Source organism: Sorghum bicolor, chromosome 10 (assembly GCF_000003195.3).
Source record: "Sorghum bicolor cultivar BTx623 chromosome 10, Sorghum_bicolor_NCBIv3, whole genome shotgun sequence".
NCBI lineage: Eukaryota > Viridiplantae > Streptophyta > Magnoliopsida > Poales > Poaceae > Sorghum > Sorghum bicolor.
Genome location: NC_012879.2, coordinates 15,169,773 through 15,190,836, shown reverse-complemented (window position 1 = coordinate 15,190,836; position 21,064 = coordinate 15,169,773). Strand labels below are relative to the sequence as shown.

The window sequence follows — 21,064 nt, the reverse complement described above, 5'->3', positions numbered from 1 at the left end:
AGCTCTTCACTAGTACACAGCCCTTTTTACAGGCGGTTTGGCGAACCGCCTGTGTTTGGTGGCCTGTCCACAAGCAGGTAACTGAGAACCGCCTGTGGAAATGTATTTCTACAAGCGGTTCAGTTATGCCACCCGCCTGTAGAAATCTTTTTCCAGAAAATATGAAATCGGTTTTTAAAAATAGAAAGAAAAAGATTTTAATACAGGGAAGTCGCGCATTTTTTCGCGTAAAATCGCGTGCTACGCGGTCTGTGCGATTCGAACCTGAGACCTAGCCCTCGCGCGAACCCTCCTCTACCACTCCACCTATCACTTAGTTGTGTTCGGATTAGAGTTTAGTTCCCCACATACTATCATAAACCAAGCATAAATTGATTATTTGAGGCTCTAAACGGATTCAAATGAAAAAGTCGTCAACTACAAAGTTTTACAACTTTTTAAGATCTACAACTTTTATATTGGTAGTTCCTTCATCCGAGGTCATTTACAAAATTTGTATTTCAAATTTGAGAAATTCAAACGTAGTTTTCAATGACAAGATGATTTCAAATGAAAAAATTATCAACAACAAAGTTTCATAACTTTTCAACATCTACAACTTTTATTTTGACAGTTTTTTCAAACGAGGTCATTTGAAAAGCTCAAAAAATTCAAGTTCAAATGTAGATTTCTACAAAGAAATCCGCCGGTAGAAATACATGATTTCTACAGGCGGATTTCTTAAGAAACCGTCTGTAGAAATTGATTTTCACAGGCGGTTTTATAGTTGGGTAAGCCAATTTCTTTTCACAGGCGTTCTTTAATTAAAACCGCCTGTAAAAATTATATTCCACCGTTGGCTTTGAGCAATTCTGTACTAGTGCTTGAAACCTGCTTCGACCAAGCGCCTTGTTCAGGATATCGCCCAGCTGAAACTCAGTACCAATGAACTCGACGTCGATCAGCCTTCCGTCACAACATTCCCGGATAAAATGAAATTTTACATCAATATGTTTACTCCGGTCATGATGCACAGAATTCTTCATCAAGGCGATGGTAGACTTGTTGTCCAGCTTGAGCTTGGGTGCGAGGACTGCTCCTCCGACGAGCTCAGCCAGCAGCCGTGCTAGCCAGACTGCCTCACACGCAGCTCCTGCAGCGGCGATGTACTCGGCTTCGCATGAAGATAGAGCAACCACCCTCTATTTTGTCGACTGCCAAGCAATCGGTCCTCCCGCCAGGAAGAAGATCAGCCCACCAGTGCTCTTCCGGTCATTCACGTCTCCTGCTAGGTCACTGTCTGAATAGCCCAACAGCTTGGGAACGCCGACGTTCTTCTTCCCTGGGTGATAGTGTAACCACCACTGCTGTGTTCCAGCCACATATCGAAGAACACGCTTCATCGCAGCGAAATGTTCTTGACGTGGCGCCTCCATGAACCGGCTTAGATAGCCGACAGAATAGGCCAGATCCGGCCTAGAATTGCACAAGTAACTGAGGCTGCCGATGACGCTGCGGTATTCTATGGCATCGACGCTCGGCTTGGTTCCCTCCTTGAGCAGCTTCAGCTTGGGCTCCATGGGTGTGGCACTGGTGTTGTGGTCACCCATGCCTACCCTCTCGAGGATCTTGGTCGTGTACGCAGTCTACCAGAGCGTGATGTCGGCTGCTCCTTGTGATACCTCCAAGTCTAGGTAGTAGGAGAGTAACCTGAGGTCACTCACGCGGAAGGTGCTCATCATTTGAGTCTTGAACTTGCTGACGGCTCTCGCATCACCTTCAGTGATGATCAAGTCATCCACGTAGATGCCCACGATGAGGCGCTCTGTGCCGTTGCCGCGGACGTACATACCGTGCTCATCGACACAGCGCTTGAAGCCAAGGCCGAGAAGGGAGGAGTCGAGCTTCTGGTTCCAGACTCAGTGATTTACCTTTGTTACATGATGAATGTTCTACTGACCTTTGTGGTAAGAAGGAGTTATGTGATAGTGCTGCTATGATTATTCCTATGCCACAACTTACGAAAGAGATTGATTCTTTTGTTTTGGAACAAAATACTTATGCTAAAAATAAATAATTGCTTTCAATTGTCATTGAGCAAGATGAACTAAATTTGTTGTCTTCTTTAATTACTTTGGGATATACTGAGTTTAAAACTCTATGTGCTCTTAGTAGTTTGGAGGAGAAATTTGCTGAATTATCATGGTTATCTATATATATATATATATATCACTTTATTGGCAAATATAATTGTAAAGGAGAATACATGGTGCATTGTGTCTACTTTTGTTTAAATCTAAAATATTCTTTTGTTGTGCAACAATATCATCAATTAGAGGGCTGCAACAGATATAATCATGTCATGTCAAGATCTCCAAATTTTATTAGAAGGACACAGGTTAATTTTCAAGAAGGAGAGCAAAGTTGGTTACTACCTATAACCTGCTCTCCAACAATGCTCAAACAGGGGATGGTTTGTTGTCAACAAGGAGAGGATGATGAGGACATAACACCTTCGGATATAACTAGTGATTATCAGGTGAGCTCATTCCTATATTTGTATAGTGATTTTTGATATAATTCACTTGGTTCCACTTGTATATATTATTATTAGTACGTCTCAAAGTGTAAGTCCATCAAAACTAAACTTTCGGTTCCTCGGCAGCCCGATAGTGCTTTATTGGAAAGGTCATAACTCATCCATCCGGAGAGAGATTAAGGTCAATGAGCACTAGATGGAACACTTGTTTGATAAGCTTTCAAATAGATCTGGTCCCACCTCAATATTACACAGGCAAGGCCTCCAAATCATCATGATATTCTATCGTTGTTTCTGCCAAGAGCTACATTATCATTATGGGCATGTTTTTCATCCTTGGGACCCTGGCCCAAGTGGGAGCATGCCCCAAGGAGAAGGAGAACCCACCAAGGGAGCCCTTGGATGTCCTTCTCCTTGGCCACCACCTTAGAAGGTCAGCAAGTTCGTTCAAGCCAAGTCAGAGGCTCAATCCATATCAAGTTTGAGTCTATCTTAGGCTCTAGGAATTGTCTATAGTAAAACAGACACCCATAACACATCCAGAATCCATTTTGGGTGATCCACATATGGATGGAAATATAATTTTATAAGCTAACCAATGGCTTTGGTGTGAGGCCAAAATTTCTTCGAAGCCAACATAAATCGTCAAAATAATTTGATGTCCAGAATCTGTCACGACGTTGTGTCGCCATCTATTGGGCCATTAGGCCTTGTAACGTGTTGGGGCACCTTATAGACGTGAAGAGGGGTCCTTAGACGTCCCTTAGGCTATATAGTCCGTAGCTATCACCTATGTTAGGGTTTGGATTTTGCTTAGATTATAAAGGCCTAAAAACACTCGGCTAAGCCTTTGCCGAGTGCCACACTCGGCAAAGGCCACACGGCAAAATTTCAACCGGCAAAGCGGTCTTTGCCGAGTGCTATTTTCAGACACTCTCGACAAAGATAAAAACGAAAAAATCCAAAAAAATCTGAAATAAAAGAGAAAAAATAACTTTTTTTCAGGAGGCCAACGCCCACCAGCCTCTTCTTGCCAGCGAAATAAAAGAGAAAGAATAAGTTTTTTTTCAGGAGGCCAACGCCCACCAGCCTCTTCTTGCCATCCAAGTTCTGGAGTTTTTTACATCTTTGCGGTCCATGGGATCCCTCGCGCGTACTCGCTTTTAACCACTACACCACACTATGACTTGTGTTTATATTGCATTTCGATTGCTCAAATATTATACCAAATTATGTGTAAAATGATTATTTAAGGTCCTAAATGATTTCAAATCAAAAAGTTGTCAACTACAAAGTTTCATAACTTTTTAGGATCTACAATTTTTATTTAGGGAGTTTCTCCATCCGAGGTCGTTTACAAATTTTGAATTTTAAATTTAACAAATTCAAACGTAGTTTTTGCATGACAAGATGATTCCAAAATAAAAAGTTGTCAACTACAAAGTTTCATAACTTTTTGAGATCTACAAAGTTTATTTAGAGATCTTTTCCATCCGAGGTTGTTTAAAAAATTTAAATTTTAAAATTTTAAATTAAAAACGCGGTTTTGCATGAAAAGATGAACTCAAATGAAAAAGTTGCCAAATACAAAATTTCATAACTTCTCAAGATCTACAGAGTTTATTTTTGTTATTTTGTCATATATTTATCCGACATGGCGATTCTAATATTTTTCTAAAATCTTATATATATCTCTTGTAATTTCATAAACTATAAGAGAGAGATGTAAAATTTGTAAACAAATTTATTTTTGCTTTGTAAAATGAAGAAATGATCAAAATAAATGTTGTAGATCTTGAGAAGTTATACAACTTTGTAGTTAAAAACTTTTTGATTTGAATTCGTTTAGGGCTTCAAAATTCGATTTTAAAATTTTCTTTGCCGAGTGTTTATTTTTTGACACTCGGCAAAGAAGGTCTTTGCCGAGTGTCAAAAGAATACACTCGGCAAAGAAGCTCTTTGCCGAGTGTCAAAAGAATACACTCGGCAAAGAGTCTTCTTTGCTGAGTGTCAAAAAAACACTCGGCAAAGAAGGTCTTTGCCGAGTTTTTTTTTACACTCGGCAAAGAAGCCTTTGCCGAGTGTTTTTTTTGACACTCAGCAAAGAGCTTTTTTGCCGAGTGCCCAAAAATAAACACTCGGCAAAGTATTTAACACTCGGCAAAGATGCGGATTCCGGTAGTGATCAGTTTGTGAGACTCCAACTTTATGAGATTAATCATTCATATGCAAATTCGGTTGCATTCTTTTTTGTTCTTGCTTGTGTTTTTTTGATTCGCAAGCAAGGATTAGCCTTCTGGGCGAGACCGACTGTGCAGCGCCGGTCGATAACCTGAGGAGACGTGATGCTAAGGTTGCAGGGTTCGGGTCTTTGTGATCTGAAACCGAATCGGTGTGTCGCTCTCCGACCAAATCGTTGTTTATCTTAAACCTGACGGAAGACCGAGAACCCGTCCCCATTATGAAGCCAATGTATAACCGAGTAGATTACCTATAAAGAAAGTACATTTCTTTTTAAAAACTTGGTCGTTCCTACATAAAGTGACCAACACATATAGCTGCTCTTCTAGCAAGGCTAACGATTTCAGTTCTTGATTAAGACCCAGAGCCAAAACCCAAACATGTTTTGATACACTGTATTGTCAAAACCAGCCTGAAGCCGCTTGAATAATAGACCAGACAGCACGACTGAAGTGGCACTAAAAAGTAAGTGCTTAATTGTCTCATCTTTATGACAAAATCAATACTATTTACTGCCAAACCAGTTACGTTTAGCTAAGTTGTCTTTGGTTAAATACTATGCCTCTATAGGTACCACACACAAACACCTTGATTTATGGATCTTTGCCGGGTAATGAGATTTGACCGAGAACTTGGAATTTAGGATACAAAACATATATAGACATTTGTTATATTATTGATCGCCAAAAAAATGTGTGGATACGTCATAATGGGATATGAGTGACTTGCATCTGTCATCTTCCCACTGAAAGGGCAGAAGTTGTGCTGCCGATGCTTGCCTTGGACGACGACGCCGACGGATTGGATTGTATGTACGAGTCAAATCCCTCGTTCTGCATCAGTGCAAGCATGTGGAAGCTCATGTCTGTAGGCATCAGCTCCGGCAGCGGCAGCTCCTTACTCAGGTACCGTGCCACTTGCCGCATGTTGGGCCTTGCATTCACAAACGGATGCGAGCACATGAGCCCCAGCTCGAGCACCAGACACGCTTCACTGACGACAAAGTCACCACCGAGCTTGGCGTCAACCGTATCAACAAGCGTTCCTCGGCGCCAGTGCTCCAGCACCCAGTCGACTAGCATAACCTGCTGGTTGTTGTTTGCATCCTGGAAAATAGGCCTTCTCCCACAGGTGACCTCAAGGATGAACGTCCCCAAGGCGAAGACGTCAGTAAGCGGTGTTGCCTTGCTTGTGCGTGCAAGCTCAGGGGCCAGGTAACCTATGGTACCAACCACATGAGTGCTTTGAGGGTCGCTGCCATGGTCGTATAACCTTGCTAGGCCGAAGTCGCCTAGCTGTCCGTTCATCCCGCCGTCGAGGAGCACGTTGCTTGCTTTGATATCTCGGTGGACAACGACCTTCTCCCACTCCTCGTGGAGATACAGCAGGCCGGATGCGATGTCCTTGATGATCTTGAACCTTTGGGGCCAACTCAGGGTCGTCGCCGTCGCCTTCTCGTCTTCCCCGTGCAGGTACTTGTCAAGGCTTCCGTTTGCCATGTACTCGTACACCAGGAGGAGTTCCCCTTTCCTCCGGCAATAACCAAGCAACCGCACGAGGTTACGATGCTGGAGACGTCCAAGGCTCACGACCTCAGCCACGAATTCCTTCACGCCTTGGGTGGAGCTGTGCGACGACGACACCCTCTTCACGGCGACCTCCGTGCCGGAAATCGGCAGCACGCCTTTGTAGACTCTCCCAAAGCCTCCGACGCCGAGCAGGTTCGCGTTCTTGAATCCTTCGGTAGCGCGGTGCAGATCCTTGTAGGAGAACCGGTGCGGCCCGAACTCGACTTCCCATTCTTCCCGTAGCTCCGTGTACTTCCTTCGTCTACGCACGAGTAGAACGGCGGCAGCGCCGAGGCAGAACACCGCTGCTGCAGATGCTAATGGGAGGAGGATCAGTAGGACCTTGGACCGGCCAGCCTTTGTGCTCTCACGGGGTAGCTTTGGCAGCTTGGCGATGTCAATAGCTGGCGCCGAGACGTCGCCCATGGCGAAGCTCCAGCCCAGTACGTAGTGCCTTGAGTTGAAGGAGCCTGTCGCCGACGAGAAGCCGACGTACGCCGTGTCGGTGATCACCGACGACAGGTTGTAGACGGCCGAGATCAGGGGCTTGCGAGGTTTGGCGACGGCGAGGGGAGCCAAGGTCACGTTGACTCGGTTGCTCCCGGCGTCGTAGTCCACCCACACGCGCATCTCGTCGTGGCTTATAAGCGTGAGGTTCTTGAAGCTCCCTCCGTCGTCGTCGTCGTAGTAGCCTGCATCGCTGGAGTGCAGAGAAATCAGGCCGTTGATGTCGACACCGACGTGGTTGTCGTTGATGTCGCGGAACTCGTCCTGCTGCAAGGTGTCCAGCTCCACGCCGAATATCCTGTTGCGCTCGTCGCCGTTGCTGGTGACGTTGACGACGCCCATGTACTGGCTCGCCAACGCAGTCGAGAAGTCCGTGGTCGGGGACACGACGAAGACGATGCCGTGGGCGCTCATGTCGGGGTAAGCGGAAAGGATGCCGAAGACGAAGGATGTGGAGAACGACCTCACCGCGCCTATGCCGGTGCCGGTGCCGGTGCGGCCGCCCTCTCGGAAGCTGAGGGGTGTTGGGTGAAAGGCATGGCCTTTGAGCTGAAGCGTGCCGTTGGTCAGCTCGACGAGGCCGCCCGGAGTGATAGTGGCCGTGCCGTCCATGGTGAGGTTGGCGCCGGTGAAGCCGGAGTACACGAACTGGTCGCCGCCGCCTGCAGCGACGAGCGCAGCGAGGGGGTGGATGACTCCTAGGAGGAAGCTGACGGTGATCTTCGTCTGAGGCATGGCCGTTTTTGTATGTTGCTCACAGCTCAACCAGCACCGTACTGGTAGAACTAGAAGCTGGGACAAGAAGGTAAAGGGATGGAACTTCTACTGGCCTTCATGATGCGAGGAGAAGTCTTCTTTAATTTGTTCTCCTCCGACTGTTGGATCGGTATACGTACTCTTGCGTCATTTTATTGAAGAAAGAAGAAGCGCGTCAGGGTCAATGATGACACCGTACACAGGTACACGTAGAAAGACTGGCTATTAGATTTTTTTTCAATCAAAAACCAAGGACATAACCTCTTGTTTTGGGAGTGTTTTGAACTGTTCCACGAACTTTGCTCCACAAACTTTATCATAGAGCAGTTTCATAAAAAACTAAAATTTGTGAAGTACCTCTTTAGGTGCTCTCACAACTCGATACTTTTTTCTCGAACTGAGTGCGTGGAGCTGAAACCGTTTTGCTAAAAAAACGTGGAGCGGAGCTGAAAAACATGGAGCAAAGCAGTCCCAAACACCCCCTTTGTTACACCTAAAATCTAAAAAAAATTCAAAATTCCTCGTCCCATCAAATCTTACGGCACATACATAAAACAATAAATATAGATAAAAGACTAATTATACAATTTTCTGTATTTGTAAGACGAATTTTTTAAATCTAGTTAGTTTATAATTTAACAATAATGATCAAATACAAACAATAATATTACAATACTCAAAAACTTTACACCAAAAACTAAACACGGCCTAAGTGAGACTTCGAGATTTACAGATCAGGAATCGGCTGAACATTGTGACTCGGACCAATTTGCTCATGACACGGTCATGACTAAAGTTTAACGAGTTTAACACTACACACCCTCACTACTGGCAGTGATGAGATTTCTCAAGAAAACCGAAAACGGGTCAAAAGAAATAGCAAAAAAAATGGTTCCAAGTTTCTAACCCGGAGAAGCCCCCACCTTGCTTAGAAAAGCTAGGCGCACGATTGTAAGTCGATCATGACCTTGTTTAGTTGCAAACTTTTTTTACAAAATCGACACCGTAGCATTTTCGTTTGTATTTGACAAATATTGTCTGGACTGATTAGGTACAAAAAAATTATCTTGAAAATTACAAGCAAACTGTACAATTAATTACTATTGCTCATCTTTGATATTTAAGTTTCCTTGGTATCTGCAATATTGGCATCCATGCCTGTTCGCTCTTTTGAAAAATTATGTCTAAAATTACTGTTAAGAGAAAATTACTGTTGGCTGGTAGAAAAAGTACAGGCGAAAAGAGATCGAGGAAGTACTGTTTAAACTTGGTTAAATACTTTCTTAGTTCCAACAACGTTACCTATGTTGGCATCGAGGAAGTATTTATATAATAAATTTATTTAAGACATAAGGAAGTGGCTGCATTACTTGTTACCTTATCTGCATTACTGTTTGGACCGAGGATGTACTATTTAAACTTGGTTAAACTTATGTTCGTTTGACGGACCGGTTCCCATAATTAACATTCTTTCGATGCCCTGGCCGCCCTCATTCGCTGCAACACCGCTCTCAGCCGCAGGTGCTCGCGCAGTCGGAGCCAGTCGTGCGCGACGTCCGGCAGGATGCCCGCGAGGCACCACAGGAGCTGGTGACCGAGAGTCGGGGTGCAGAGCGGGCCGTGGCCGATCCAGCGCGTCGCGGCGCGAGCGTAGTCGTCTGGTGTGGGCACCAGCGGCGACAGCCACTTGTCTCGCACGGCGCTGCCCACCATCCTGGTCGCCACGAAGAACGGGGCCTGCAGGCAGCCGGATGCAGACCGGTGAATTGAATGTGAGAGCAACTACCCGATGTCACAAGAATTCAATTCGATTCAGATCTGCCACTTCGTGCAGCAGCAGTACACGAAATTTCTTTGGTCAAGTTAAGCAGCAGGTTAATCAAGGAACTAATCTTTTTGAGCTACGGAAATTTGCTGGTTAATGATCTTTCTTACCTGGCACTGCACATCAATCCCTTTACTTCTATACTCGACGTGAAGGCTCCGGGAGAACATGGCAACATACCTGCACTTAAGATGATCAGACGGTGCAGCAGAGAGCTGATGAAATGAAAAACCCAGCAGCCTACGTAACGTGGTACCGCGTAGTAGTGTGCGATAGTGCGATACGTACCTTTTCGTGGCGGCGTAGATGGTGTTGAGTGGGAAGGACGGGATGGCCTCCGACGAGGCGGAGCCCATGTTCACGATAGCACCCCGCCGGCGCTCCAGCATCCCCGGCAGGACGGCGGCCGTCACCTCCGTCAGGCCCCACAGGTTCACACGCGCCATCCGCACCAACTCCTCCACGTCGGCCTCGTGCAGGTACACCATGGACGGCCTCGACACCCCGGCGTTGTTCACCAGCACCCCGACGTCCAGCCCCTCGATCGCTGCTCGGAGCTGCCTCATGGACTCGTCGCCTGGCCGGCCGTGGCCCAAACGCTCATCAGGCACTCGCGGTCGCGGTATGAGAGAGCCAGTACGTACCAGTAGAGGTGTCGTTTACCTTGAGTGGTGCCGACGAGTGAGAGGTCGAACACCACGGTCTTGGTCTCCACGCCGTGGCGAGACACGACCACGTCGGAGGTCTCCTCGAGGTTGCCGGCGTCGAGGTCGAGGAGGACGAGGTTTAGGCCGCGGCGCGCGAGCTCGAGAGCCACGGACCGGCCTATGCCTGACGTCGGGCCGGTGACCACGGCCCACGCGCCGTACCGGCGGCGTAGGTCCCTCGGGCGGCGCATGGAAAGCGCGAGGTAGGAGAGGAGGCGGAACGATAGCGACGCCGAGTAGACGCCGCCGACGAAAGCGAGCAACAGGAACCATGCGGGTGGTGGTGGCGCCTGTTCGGTCATCCTCACAACTCAAGCGCTGTCTTTCTCCGTGTTCCAGCTACGCTTCTGTTTTTTTGACGCTGCTATGCTACCTCTGCTGTTACTACTGTATCTCGCGATGAATGCCCCCCAACTATCAACTGTCTGCTCACAACATCCACCAATGCTTGTTCCGTATCTCATGGCTTGCAATTACGCCGGCTGCCACCAACCATCATCCAACGGCTGCAAATTGCCCCGGCTGCTCACATTTTTTTTGTCAAGCCTTATGGTTTTGAAGACAACTGGTTATTAGGTACCCAAGCTTTGAAATTTCGTTACCCTTCTTTGTTCAATATTGTGCATAGAAAATAGACAATAGTAGCATTAAGAAATGCTTAGTTCATGTCATTCAAACGTCTCCTTCAATTCACGAGATCGTTAGTGGGAACAGGATAAGTGGCTAGCATAATATTGCTGCTCGTGGTTAATGTTACACAGAAAATTTGGCATTTAAAAATACCTCACAAAATTTATAAATAAATTATGTTGTACTTTAAAATAAGGGGTCATTTTTACCAGGATAATTTGGTTAGGAGAAACTATTAGTACACTTTGTTGCTTTTGTAGTACGTCAGAGACTATCCAACACCTTTAGTTTTATTATGCCAAAGCCCTATGGCAGGCAAGGTACTCATGTATTAGGCATTGAACCTTTGTTTAATTCTTGGTGTAAAATAAGTGGTCAGAGTCTTAAATCTTTGTTATTGACAAGAGCTGCAACAGTTTGCTAGGCAATTTGGCTTAGCAGGAATGATTTTGCGTTTAGCAATGGCTGAATAGAAACTATTTTCTGGTGCTTTTAGGCCTTGTTTAGTTCCAAAATATTTTAAGCAATGGGCACTGTAGTACTTTTGTTTGTATGTGACAAATATTGTTCAATCATAGACTGAATAAGCTTAAAAGATTCGTCTCGTAAATTACAGACAAACTATGTAATTAATTATCTTTTTTATATTTAATGTTTTATGCATGTGTCGCAAGATTCGATATGACGAGAAATATGAAAAATTTTACAAAATTTTCTGAAAACTAAACAGGCCTTAAGGGGAGCATACTGACTTTGATCTTGGGCTCTGTTGCAGTACATTGATGACAACAACGATTGGTTAACTTCGGCACGCTAGCTCCTTTTTTTTTTTTTTTGAGCTCGGCACGCTAGCTTCTAGAGACTAGAGCAATGTAGTTCTTTGCTTCCTATGGCTGACCTTTTAGATTTTTTATTGGTTAATAAAATGTTAAACTCTCTTTCTTTTCTCTTGAATGTAATTTGGTAGCTGGATGATGTCTCTTCTTTGAGGTTTGGAACTCGAACTTTTCCAGTATATGATAAAATTCAATTTAATTAGTTGTCCATAAGTATACATCCACATTATCGATGGTTTAAAAATAGGATGTATAATGCAAGATCAAAAAATAAGTACTACTACAAACTATAAATGTAAACAACAACTAAAGTATATATAATTTGTGAATAATATATCAATAATCATGTTAATTACGAGTGCATCACTGGTATATAAAATAAAATGTAGACTATTAATTACTGCAGACACAGGTTTTAAATACTCCCTCCATTCCAAATTATAAGAAGTTCCAAGAATTTTGAAGAGTCAAAGTATCTCAAGTTTGCTAAAATTATAGAGAAAATTACAAAGATTTTGACATTAAATAGGTATACTACGAAAATATAATTAATAAAGAATCTAATAATATTTAGTTGGTATAATAAATATTATTATTTTATTATATAAATTTTGGTCAAACATGATATGTTTTGACTCTATAAGATTCTTGGAATATCGTATAATTTGGGGTGGAGGGAGTAGTTGAAATGTCCAAATATGGCTAGAGGGGGGTGAATAGCCTATTTAAAAAATCTACAAACTCACTAGAGCAAGAGGTTAATAAATAACAAAGCAAAGCTTTTTGCTCTAGCTCTAATGGGGTGTTCGCAAGCCACCTATTCAACCATTCTAGTTGATATGATTACAAGACACACAAGAGCTATGTCACTACAAGCTACACTAGTGAGCTATACTACACAAGGCAAAGTAAGCAACTAAACTAATTACACTACTTTGCGGTAAATAAAGGATAGGATGAGATATTTATACCGTCGTGTATAAGATGAACCAATCACCAATATAGACAATAAGCACCGGAACAATGTCCATCAAACACAATTGAGACACCGATTTTTCTCCCGAGGTTCACGTGCTTGCCGACACCCTACGTCCCCATTGTGTCGACCAACACTTGGTGGTTCGGCGGCTAAGAGGTGTAGCATGAACCTCGTCCTCACTAGGACACCACAAGAACCTATCCCACAAGTGAGGTAGCTCAATGACATGCACAATCCACAAGAGCTGACTTTGGCTCTCGGCCGGAGTAGACACAAACCCCTCACAATCACTAGGAGATGGCCACGAATAATCAGCAACTCGTGCTAATGCTCCTCCGCTGCTCCAAGCTGTCTAGGTGGCGGCAACCACCAAGAGTAACAAGAAAACCGCAGCCAAATCGATCCCCAAGTGTCACTAGATGCAATCACTCAAGCCAATGCACTTGAAATCACTCCCAATCTCACAAATATGAATAATCTATGAAGAAGATGAGTGGGAGGTGTTTGCTTAGGCTCACAAGGATATCAAGTATGCTAGAATGCCAAGAGGGTGAGCCCTAAGCTAGCCAACACGTATTTATAAGCCCCTCAATCAAATGGAGTCGTTGGCTTCTTCACTGGGCAAAACACGGGGTCACCGGACTCGCTGCAGGTGAGGCACTAGACGGTAGAACAGAGCATCCGGTGCTCCAGAAACAGCCACGTGTCAGCACTTTGAATCTCACGCGTCGAACTCTAACGGTAACCTGCAAACCACCGGACGCATTCGGTGCACACCGGTCACATGCGCAGAGAGGTCTGCAAAACGCGCGAGCACCGGATGCACACCATCGGACTCACTTCTGAGCATCCGGTCTCTTACCCAGAGAGCACTACAAATACGCGAGGTCACCGGACCCACACCACCGTACGCACCCTGAGCGTCCGGTGCTCTCAATTAGAGTCACCCTCAAAAGTCAGGCAGCACCGGACACACCAACCGTGTTTAACCTGCGTCCAGTGCTTAACCCTAACAGGGCCAGTCACAGACAGCATACCGGACGCCCAGGCTATGCGCCCGTTGCCCACGGCCAGCGTCCGGTGAGAGAAACACTACCGCGACTTCTCCAAATTTCCCACCGCGCAATAGAAAATATGTATATCATTTTCTCAAAAGCGCCAAATTCCGCCTCGCAAGCTCGGCGGGAGAGAGAGAAGAACCCAAACCCCTCTCTACCCTTCAACCTCCACCTCCTTCTCAAAATGTGTCCACACCACCAAGTGTACACCATGATGTGCAAGTGTGTTAGCACTTTCACACTGATTTTCTTCGAAGGAGTTAAGTTAGCTCACTAGGTTCTAAATGCATGCACATGAATAATGACACCTAGTGGCACTTGATAACCACTTAGCCAAAGAATTCCCCTCTTTATCGTACGGCTATCTATCCTAAATGTGATCACACCCTCTATGGTGTCTTGATCACAAAAACCAAAATCCTAAGCAATACCTTTGCCTTGAACTCCATAGAGTTTTGTTTTTCTTTTTCTCCTTTTTCAAGTTGAGCACTTAATCATCTTGTGGTCATCACCATCATCACATGCTCCATCACTTGGCATGTACCAACCTCATTAAGTCTACACACACTTAGTATAGAGGTTAGTACTAGGGTTTCATCAATTATCCAAAACCAAACTAGGGCTTTTAGTAGTTTTAACTTTTAAACATTGGGAATGAAAGTTATTGAAACAAATGTATATATCATAGTACTGTTAATTAGATTTATGTTTTCAAAGAGAACTAAAGTTGAAATAATTTGCCATATTAACACTAATGTAATTAATTATATTAAAATTAATTATTATATTATTTATCATCAGTACTATTAAAGTTAATATAATTATTCATTACTTTTAAATATTTTTTATGAGTACATAATTAGTGAAACTAAAATTATAGCTATTATTCATTACTTTAAAATAGCTTCATTGGGCACATAAAAATTAAAACCAAAATTAAGATATTTAGTCATTAGTCATATAATGTGAACAACGTTTACATGCTTTCACATAGTACTACATTCTTGATGGATATAGATAAGTGAATATCTACTCCTCCATCCCAAATTATAAGTCATTTTATAACTTTTTTTAAGAGTCAAGGTACGTTAATTTGACTAAGTATCATTAGATTCCTTTATTAGTTATATTTCCATATTATACATATTTGAAGTCATAAATTTTTATAATTCTATCATAACTTTGATCAAACTTGAAATGCTTTGACTTACAAAAATTAAAATGATTAGATTCCAGAAGTATTTTCTTTTTGATCGGTTACATCTAGACACACGTAACTTACGCACTCACACTCACACTACCTGCACACACATACGCGTGCGCTTGTACGCATACAAAGAAACGATTAGAAGGTTACCGTCCCAATAGACCGTCTTATCATTGGACCGAAGACATGGAACCAGATTATGAAAAAAATATGTAAAATGGATTCGAATGAAGGTCTTTGCTGCGGTACTCCCAAATGACTATGTATTGTTTATTTATTCCGACCAGACGATCACGATTATCTACTACATCCTAGAAGGTAATAGATGAAATGTATATTTATTTAATTTTTATTTTATAAAATAAGGTAAATAAGTAAAGTTTTAAATATAAAAAAACCTTTTTTAGACTTGATTGATGCATGCATAAAATTTAACTGATATGGTAATCTCTTTATTTAAATTTTGTGTTTCATATATTTTTATAACCATATTTTTGTACCACTTTATAAACTTGATTTTGCATGTGGTAGAATTTGCATGTTTACGTGATTACTGTATGGTTGGTCTGTGTGTGTATGCGGCAGCCTCGCCTAGTTAGCCCCACAGGCTAATACATTAGTGTGTGTGGTTAGCCGGTTAGCACACGTGTGTGTGTGCAAGGTGTGGTTAGCCGGTTAGCACGCCTGTGTGTGCTCTCATGGTTAGGCTGGTTAGCCAGAGGATGGCTCACTGCTACAGAAAATGGTGCTAAAGGCATCTTCACAGGCGGCCAAGCTCACCGTCTGTACCAGGGGTCAGTACAAAATGGACCACAGTACAGGCGGGGCTGTGTGAGCCGCCTGTGAAAATTAGGTTTTCACAGGCGGCTCACCTAGCTAGCCGCGTGTAAATGAATTTTTACACAAGCGGCTGACAAGGTGAGCCGCCTGTATAAATGTATTTTTACACAGGCGGCTCACACTACACCGCCTGTGTAAATAATTTTTTTTATATATATTTCAAATTTTAATTTTTCCCACCAAACACAGTGCTAAACATCACATATATATATATATATATATATATATATATATATATATATATATATATATATATATATATATATATATATATATATATATATATATATATATATATACACACACAGACACACCATACATACACCACATATATATATTATAGAATTGTAAACATGAAATCAAACATCAACCAAAAAATTACATATATACACGTCAATGCATGTTATCCGCACAACCATACAGTGTTTACATGTCATTTCGCTTCAGATTTAGACCTGCTATGTCTGTCAGCACTCTAAATTTATCACTTGCTAAATCGCCCTCATGATCAAAATATGCACCGTCACTTGGAATTATTTCTCTCATAATAAAACCACACAAGTCTGCTACTATATCTTCCAGAGTCTTTGGTGTAAAGGGCGTGTCCTTTCCTTGCTTTTTTGGCTGGAAACAAAGTTTAAAAGCATGATTGACACATGTTCAATATATAATTTTGCAACTTTAATGAGAAAACTTCATACATAGATATTATTTACCATATTTTTGTCCCTGACGTAACGCCCCGCTGCCTTATAAACTCACAGACATAGTACCCACAATAGATCGATCCAGGTGGTTGCTTGTGGCACTATATAATGAGCAACGGATTATTCTAAATTTACCATGCTTTATGTATTATTTATATGATGAAATGTGTTCGGACAACTTACCGGATAGTGGTGTCGTATCATCAATGGCACCCTAGGATCTGAGCGTGCGGCGTCGACCGGTCCCTTTTGTTTCTTATAAAACTGCCATGCCCTGTAGATATCGAATATAAATCACTAAAGTTATTTTGAAACTCTAATTTATATAAGTACGCATGTGGTTTCATGTTGGCTCACCTTTCTAATTGAACCAAGAATGGTTGATACTTCTCGGGAGGAACATGTAAAGAGTCTAGGACAAGCACCTTCCCTTCAAAGGGATAAATATAAAAAACAATCCAATGGTCACTGCATGAATAAATGAGTGAGCGACACATGTATATTGTTTACACGATAATTATTTGAAGTACGTATATGAAGTCAAGCTTACCTAAAGTTGTAAGGTGCCAATATAAAATCCCTATACTTATCAACATTGATCTACCAAGATAGAGGGCATAATTATCCTCGTATTTTCTTTGCAACTCTTTTATAGCTTCTGCAACTTCTTCTGGTGTTTTGTCTTCCTCTATCTTTGCTCTATCTTCCTTTGATAATACAAATTTGTGCATATTTTCTTGTAACTTGATAGGGCTCAGATAACCGACCATCGATCCGGTAGATAATAATGAAATCTGCTCATGATCTTGCAAACTACAGACAACATCTACATATTAGAGTTTCACACTACATATTAATAATAATTGTGTGTGTGCATGAGTGATACTTACAGACACCAGATTGTTATGAGTTGGACGTCAAGCCGCCTATAGTTCAATAACAAGTGCATGTCCTCAAAGGTAAAAAATGCCTTGCTTTTTTCGTTACCAGTAGCAAACACGTCTGCTGGTATATCAACTCTGATTGCATGGAGGCCAGCATGCACTGCTCTCATGTACCAGTCATGAAACCTTTTTATCGGCCATTGAATCTTATGAAGCACCGTCTATTGGAGCATAGGCCTTCTGAGCACATAGTCACTGGGGACATTGACATAATCATCAATCGTTGGCTTTCTGATATCCTTTAGGGTCAATGGTTGACTTGATGGCTGTTTGACATTGAAAGGATCAAGATGCCCAAGAGGGGGGGGGTGAATTGGGCTTCTCTAAAAATTTAAGCAACCTATAAGCTCCAATTCAACCCCTTGTGCCTAGTGTGACCTAGAGAGCTACCGGATAAAAAGTTTTGCAACCTAGTTCCAATCCTATTCTAGCATGGCAATTCTAAGAAAGTAAAAGCACAAAGTAAATGCTAGAATGTAAATGAGTAGTGGAAGAAAGTGCTCGGCGATGTTTTGCCGAGGTATCGGAGAGTCGCCACTCTCCACTAGTCCTCGTTGGAGCACCCGCGCAAGGGTCTTGCTCCCCCTTGGTCCGCGCAAGGACCAAGTGCTGTCTACGGGCTGATTCTTCGACACTCCGTCGCGGTGAATCGCCCAAAACCGCTCACAAGCTTGACACGAGCCACCCACAAGAACTCCGGGCGGTCTTCGTGCCTCCAATCACCACTGAACCGTCTAGGTGATGGCGATCACCAAGAGTAACAAGCAATGAACTCTCACTTGACCCAAACAAGGCACTAGAGAGTGGTGGATGCACACTTGACTCTTGGAACTCACTAGAGAAGAATTCTCTCAAGAAATCACTCAAATCTCAATCCTCTCTAGGCTCTTGCTACTCTTCTTGCTCCACAACAAGTTTCTCTGGTGTTCAAATGGGCAAGAGAGCTCTCATGGACGAGGTGGAGGAGTATAAATACTATCCATGAAGTCCAAAGGTCGACCAACCGTTTTCCACTGAAAACGGGGTCACCGGACGCACATTATGTTGCACCGGACGTACTGCACCGAGCGTCCGGTGCTCCATAACGGCTAACTGTACTTGCTCTGACAGGTCACCGGACGCTAACTTCCAGCGTCCGGTGCTCGGGGAAGATTTACATGCTCCCTGCGCATGGGACCGGACGCTACCCGGTGCGTCCGGTGCTAGCGTCCGGTGCTCAGGGCAGGTTTGCAACCTCCCTGGGTATGGGACCGGACGCTACCCGGTGCGTCCGGTGCTAGCGTCCGGTGCCTAACCCTAAGCACGGCACTGTTCCAACGGTTAAGGACCTCACCAGACGCACTCACAGAGCGTCTGGTGCAGCGTCCGGTGCCCCTTTGGGCACCCAAACTTTGTCGAAATGCGATCGCTTGTTGACGGTCCTTAATGCTCACATTTAACCATCAACTAATCATAGAAAAGGATCCAAATGCAACCAACACCTATACTTAGGGTTTTATATGACAGAATTCCACAAGTTTTGGTGTTTGTCTATTTCTGCAGGGGGTTATTAGGAAATACGGAAGAAAGGCCCACACGTCGGGTTTACATAGAGATATTATCGTGCCGTACAATTATCTACCATCTAGAAGAGTCCAGAAGCCACGGGAGCGAACGGGAGACGTAACGGATATTATGATCCTACTAATGAGTAACATTTATTGAGGAGGCTCAACATGATAAAGGCTAGATATTTATGCTAACACTTAACCAGTTCCACAAAGCTTTGTTGTCTATTTGAGCTCCACAGAATTCAAGGATCAAAGAAGACTAGCAGACGGAGGATATCCTAATCGCTGTCAGGGTGCTGCCGACATTCAAATACACCTCCGCCACCTGCTAGCTACATCAGAAGAAACTACGTCAAAATCCAGCTTGGGGGAGAGCACCCCCATTTATCTAGCTAAGTATTCTACTCACGTTTATACTTTACTCTAATAATAAAAAGATGCATAATCATAGAAACCCAAAAAAAAGATTTTGTGCTTATATATATCTTTGCTTAGTTTGCTAAATAAATAAATAAATAAAGTCTGCTATGAACCCTCAAGATAAGCTCTCATATGGAAATGATGAATAGTTGCTCTGCCATGACTAGTTCTCAAAATTGAAATCTCTCTCAAGTTTAGGCATGACTGTTATTAATTAAGATTTGCTCTAAACCTAAACTTGTGGGAAGAGTACTTGATCTGAAGTCTAAGTCGTTAACGGATATCATATGGGAAGGTTGAGCTGCTGTTTATCTGTTCCTAGAGATGCTAGAATTCTAGAGAATTTTATCTTTGAAAATCTTTAAAATGTTGCATGATGAGTTCCTGTATGATGAGAGTTTAAATTCCTACCACAGCCATATATACATGCTTGTTAGACTATGAACCACACATTTACTTTTTACTGCTTATGAGCATTGAGTGTGGTCAAGCTGTGTAGACCCTTAGGAGCTTGTCATGTGGTTAAATCAAGATTCACTTGCACGTTCACTCACACATGCTACTTCTACTCTAGAAGTACCATCCACATATATCCATCCATTTCCATCTCCAGAACCACCCAAAAATATTCTACTCCTAATCTGGGAGAGAATAGCCAAAAACATTCTCCTATTTATGTTTTTCCCTGTGAAATAAATGCTCAAGTTATCTTGGTTACTACCACTTGCTATATTATTTCAGGAGATGAGTGCTCTAAAAAAAGAAAGAAAAAAAAGAATACGAGGAAATAAAAAGGGGCAAGTGCCCGGAACCTCGAAAGAAAATAAAAAGTGAGACGAGAGGTAAAAATGGACAAGTGTCCGACAGTAGAATTAGGGGTACAAGATACCCACCTGAGAGAAAAGAAAAAGAAAATACAGAGCATCTCATTCTCCTCAAAAAGTTTCAAAAGAGCAAGAAAGGTATGTATCCCCTCAAAAGAGCACAAGTAGAATCAGACTTTCACTATTGTTCTCACCATCATCACCATACACCATTCATTCGCCACACATGCACATCTTGATTTGACTTATTGACTTGTTCTTCTGGATCCATGGTTTGACTATGCAATAAATGTCTTGTAAGTATGTATTAGCTGTCTCCCACCAATGAGCTCCAGATATCAAAAAATTATTAGAGTAGGGTGAGAGAGAAGGCAATGCCACTATGTCTTATACCACAAATACCACATACTTTGAGAGAAGGCATACACCATTACTGCCTTGGTAAGGATCCAGAAATACCACAAAAGAGAGACTAAAGAGAGTCATACAAGGAATCTCTGAGTTTTATTTGAAAATCTGCAAAAACTCCAGAGCTATAGTTAATCGAAGAACAAGAGACATGGTGCTTGACTAGACCGTTCTATCTTTTAATTACTCAAGACAGAAGTGACGGTTACAAGTCCCATGGTGAAAGGTAAAATGAGTAAGTTTTAAATATTAACAGATTACCCTAACCTAGAGATGAGATCTTGTTTGAACGAATTTGTATTTTTAAGGCATAAAACCACTACAGAAACACTTGAGTCCATCTTTGCTCAGGGACGAGCAAAGGTTAAGCTTAGGGGAGCTTGTTGACAGTCCTTAATGCTCACATTTAACCATCAACTAATCATAGAAAAGGATCCAAATGCAACCAACACCTATACTTAGGGTTTTATCTGACAGAATTCCACAAGTTTTGGTGTTTGTCTATTTCTGCAGGGGGTTATTAGGAAATACGGAAGAAA

General features: G+C 42.8%; 2 protein-coding genes across 2 annotated transcripts; both read right to left on the bottom strand.

Moving 5' to 3' along the window:
* Positions 5,374 to 7,891, bottom strand: LOC8072825 (L-type lectin-domain containing receptor kinase IV.1). Its single transcript, XM_002436873.2, has one exon. It carries the CDS (start codon positions 7,567 to 7,569, stop codon positions 5,494 to 5,496), a length of 2,076 nt encoding a protein of 691 aa, XP_002436918.1. The 5' UTR covers positions 7,570 to 7,891; the 3' UTR covers positions 5,374 to 5,493.
* On the bottom strand, positions 8,239 to 10,527 carry LOC8072824 (very-long-chain 3-oxoacyl-CoA reductase 1). The gene is made up of 4 exons (XM_002436872.2): positions 10,079 to 10,527; positions 9,704 to 9,992; positions 9,526 to 9,595; positions 8,239 to 9,327 (listed from the first exon to the last, which is right to left on the bottom strand). Exons 1-4 carry the CDS (start codon positions 10,422 to 10,424, stop codon positions 9,052 to 9,054), a joined length of 981 nt encoding a protein of 326 aa, XP_002436917.1. The 5' UTR covers positions 10,425 to 10,527; the 3' UTR covers positions 8,239 to 9,051.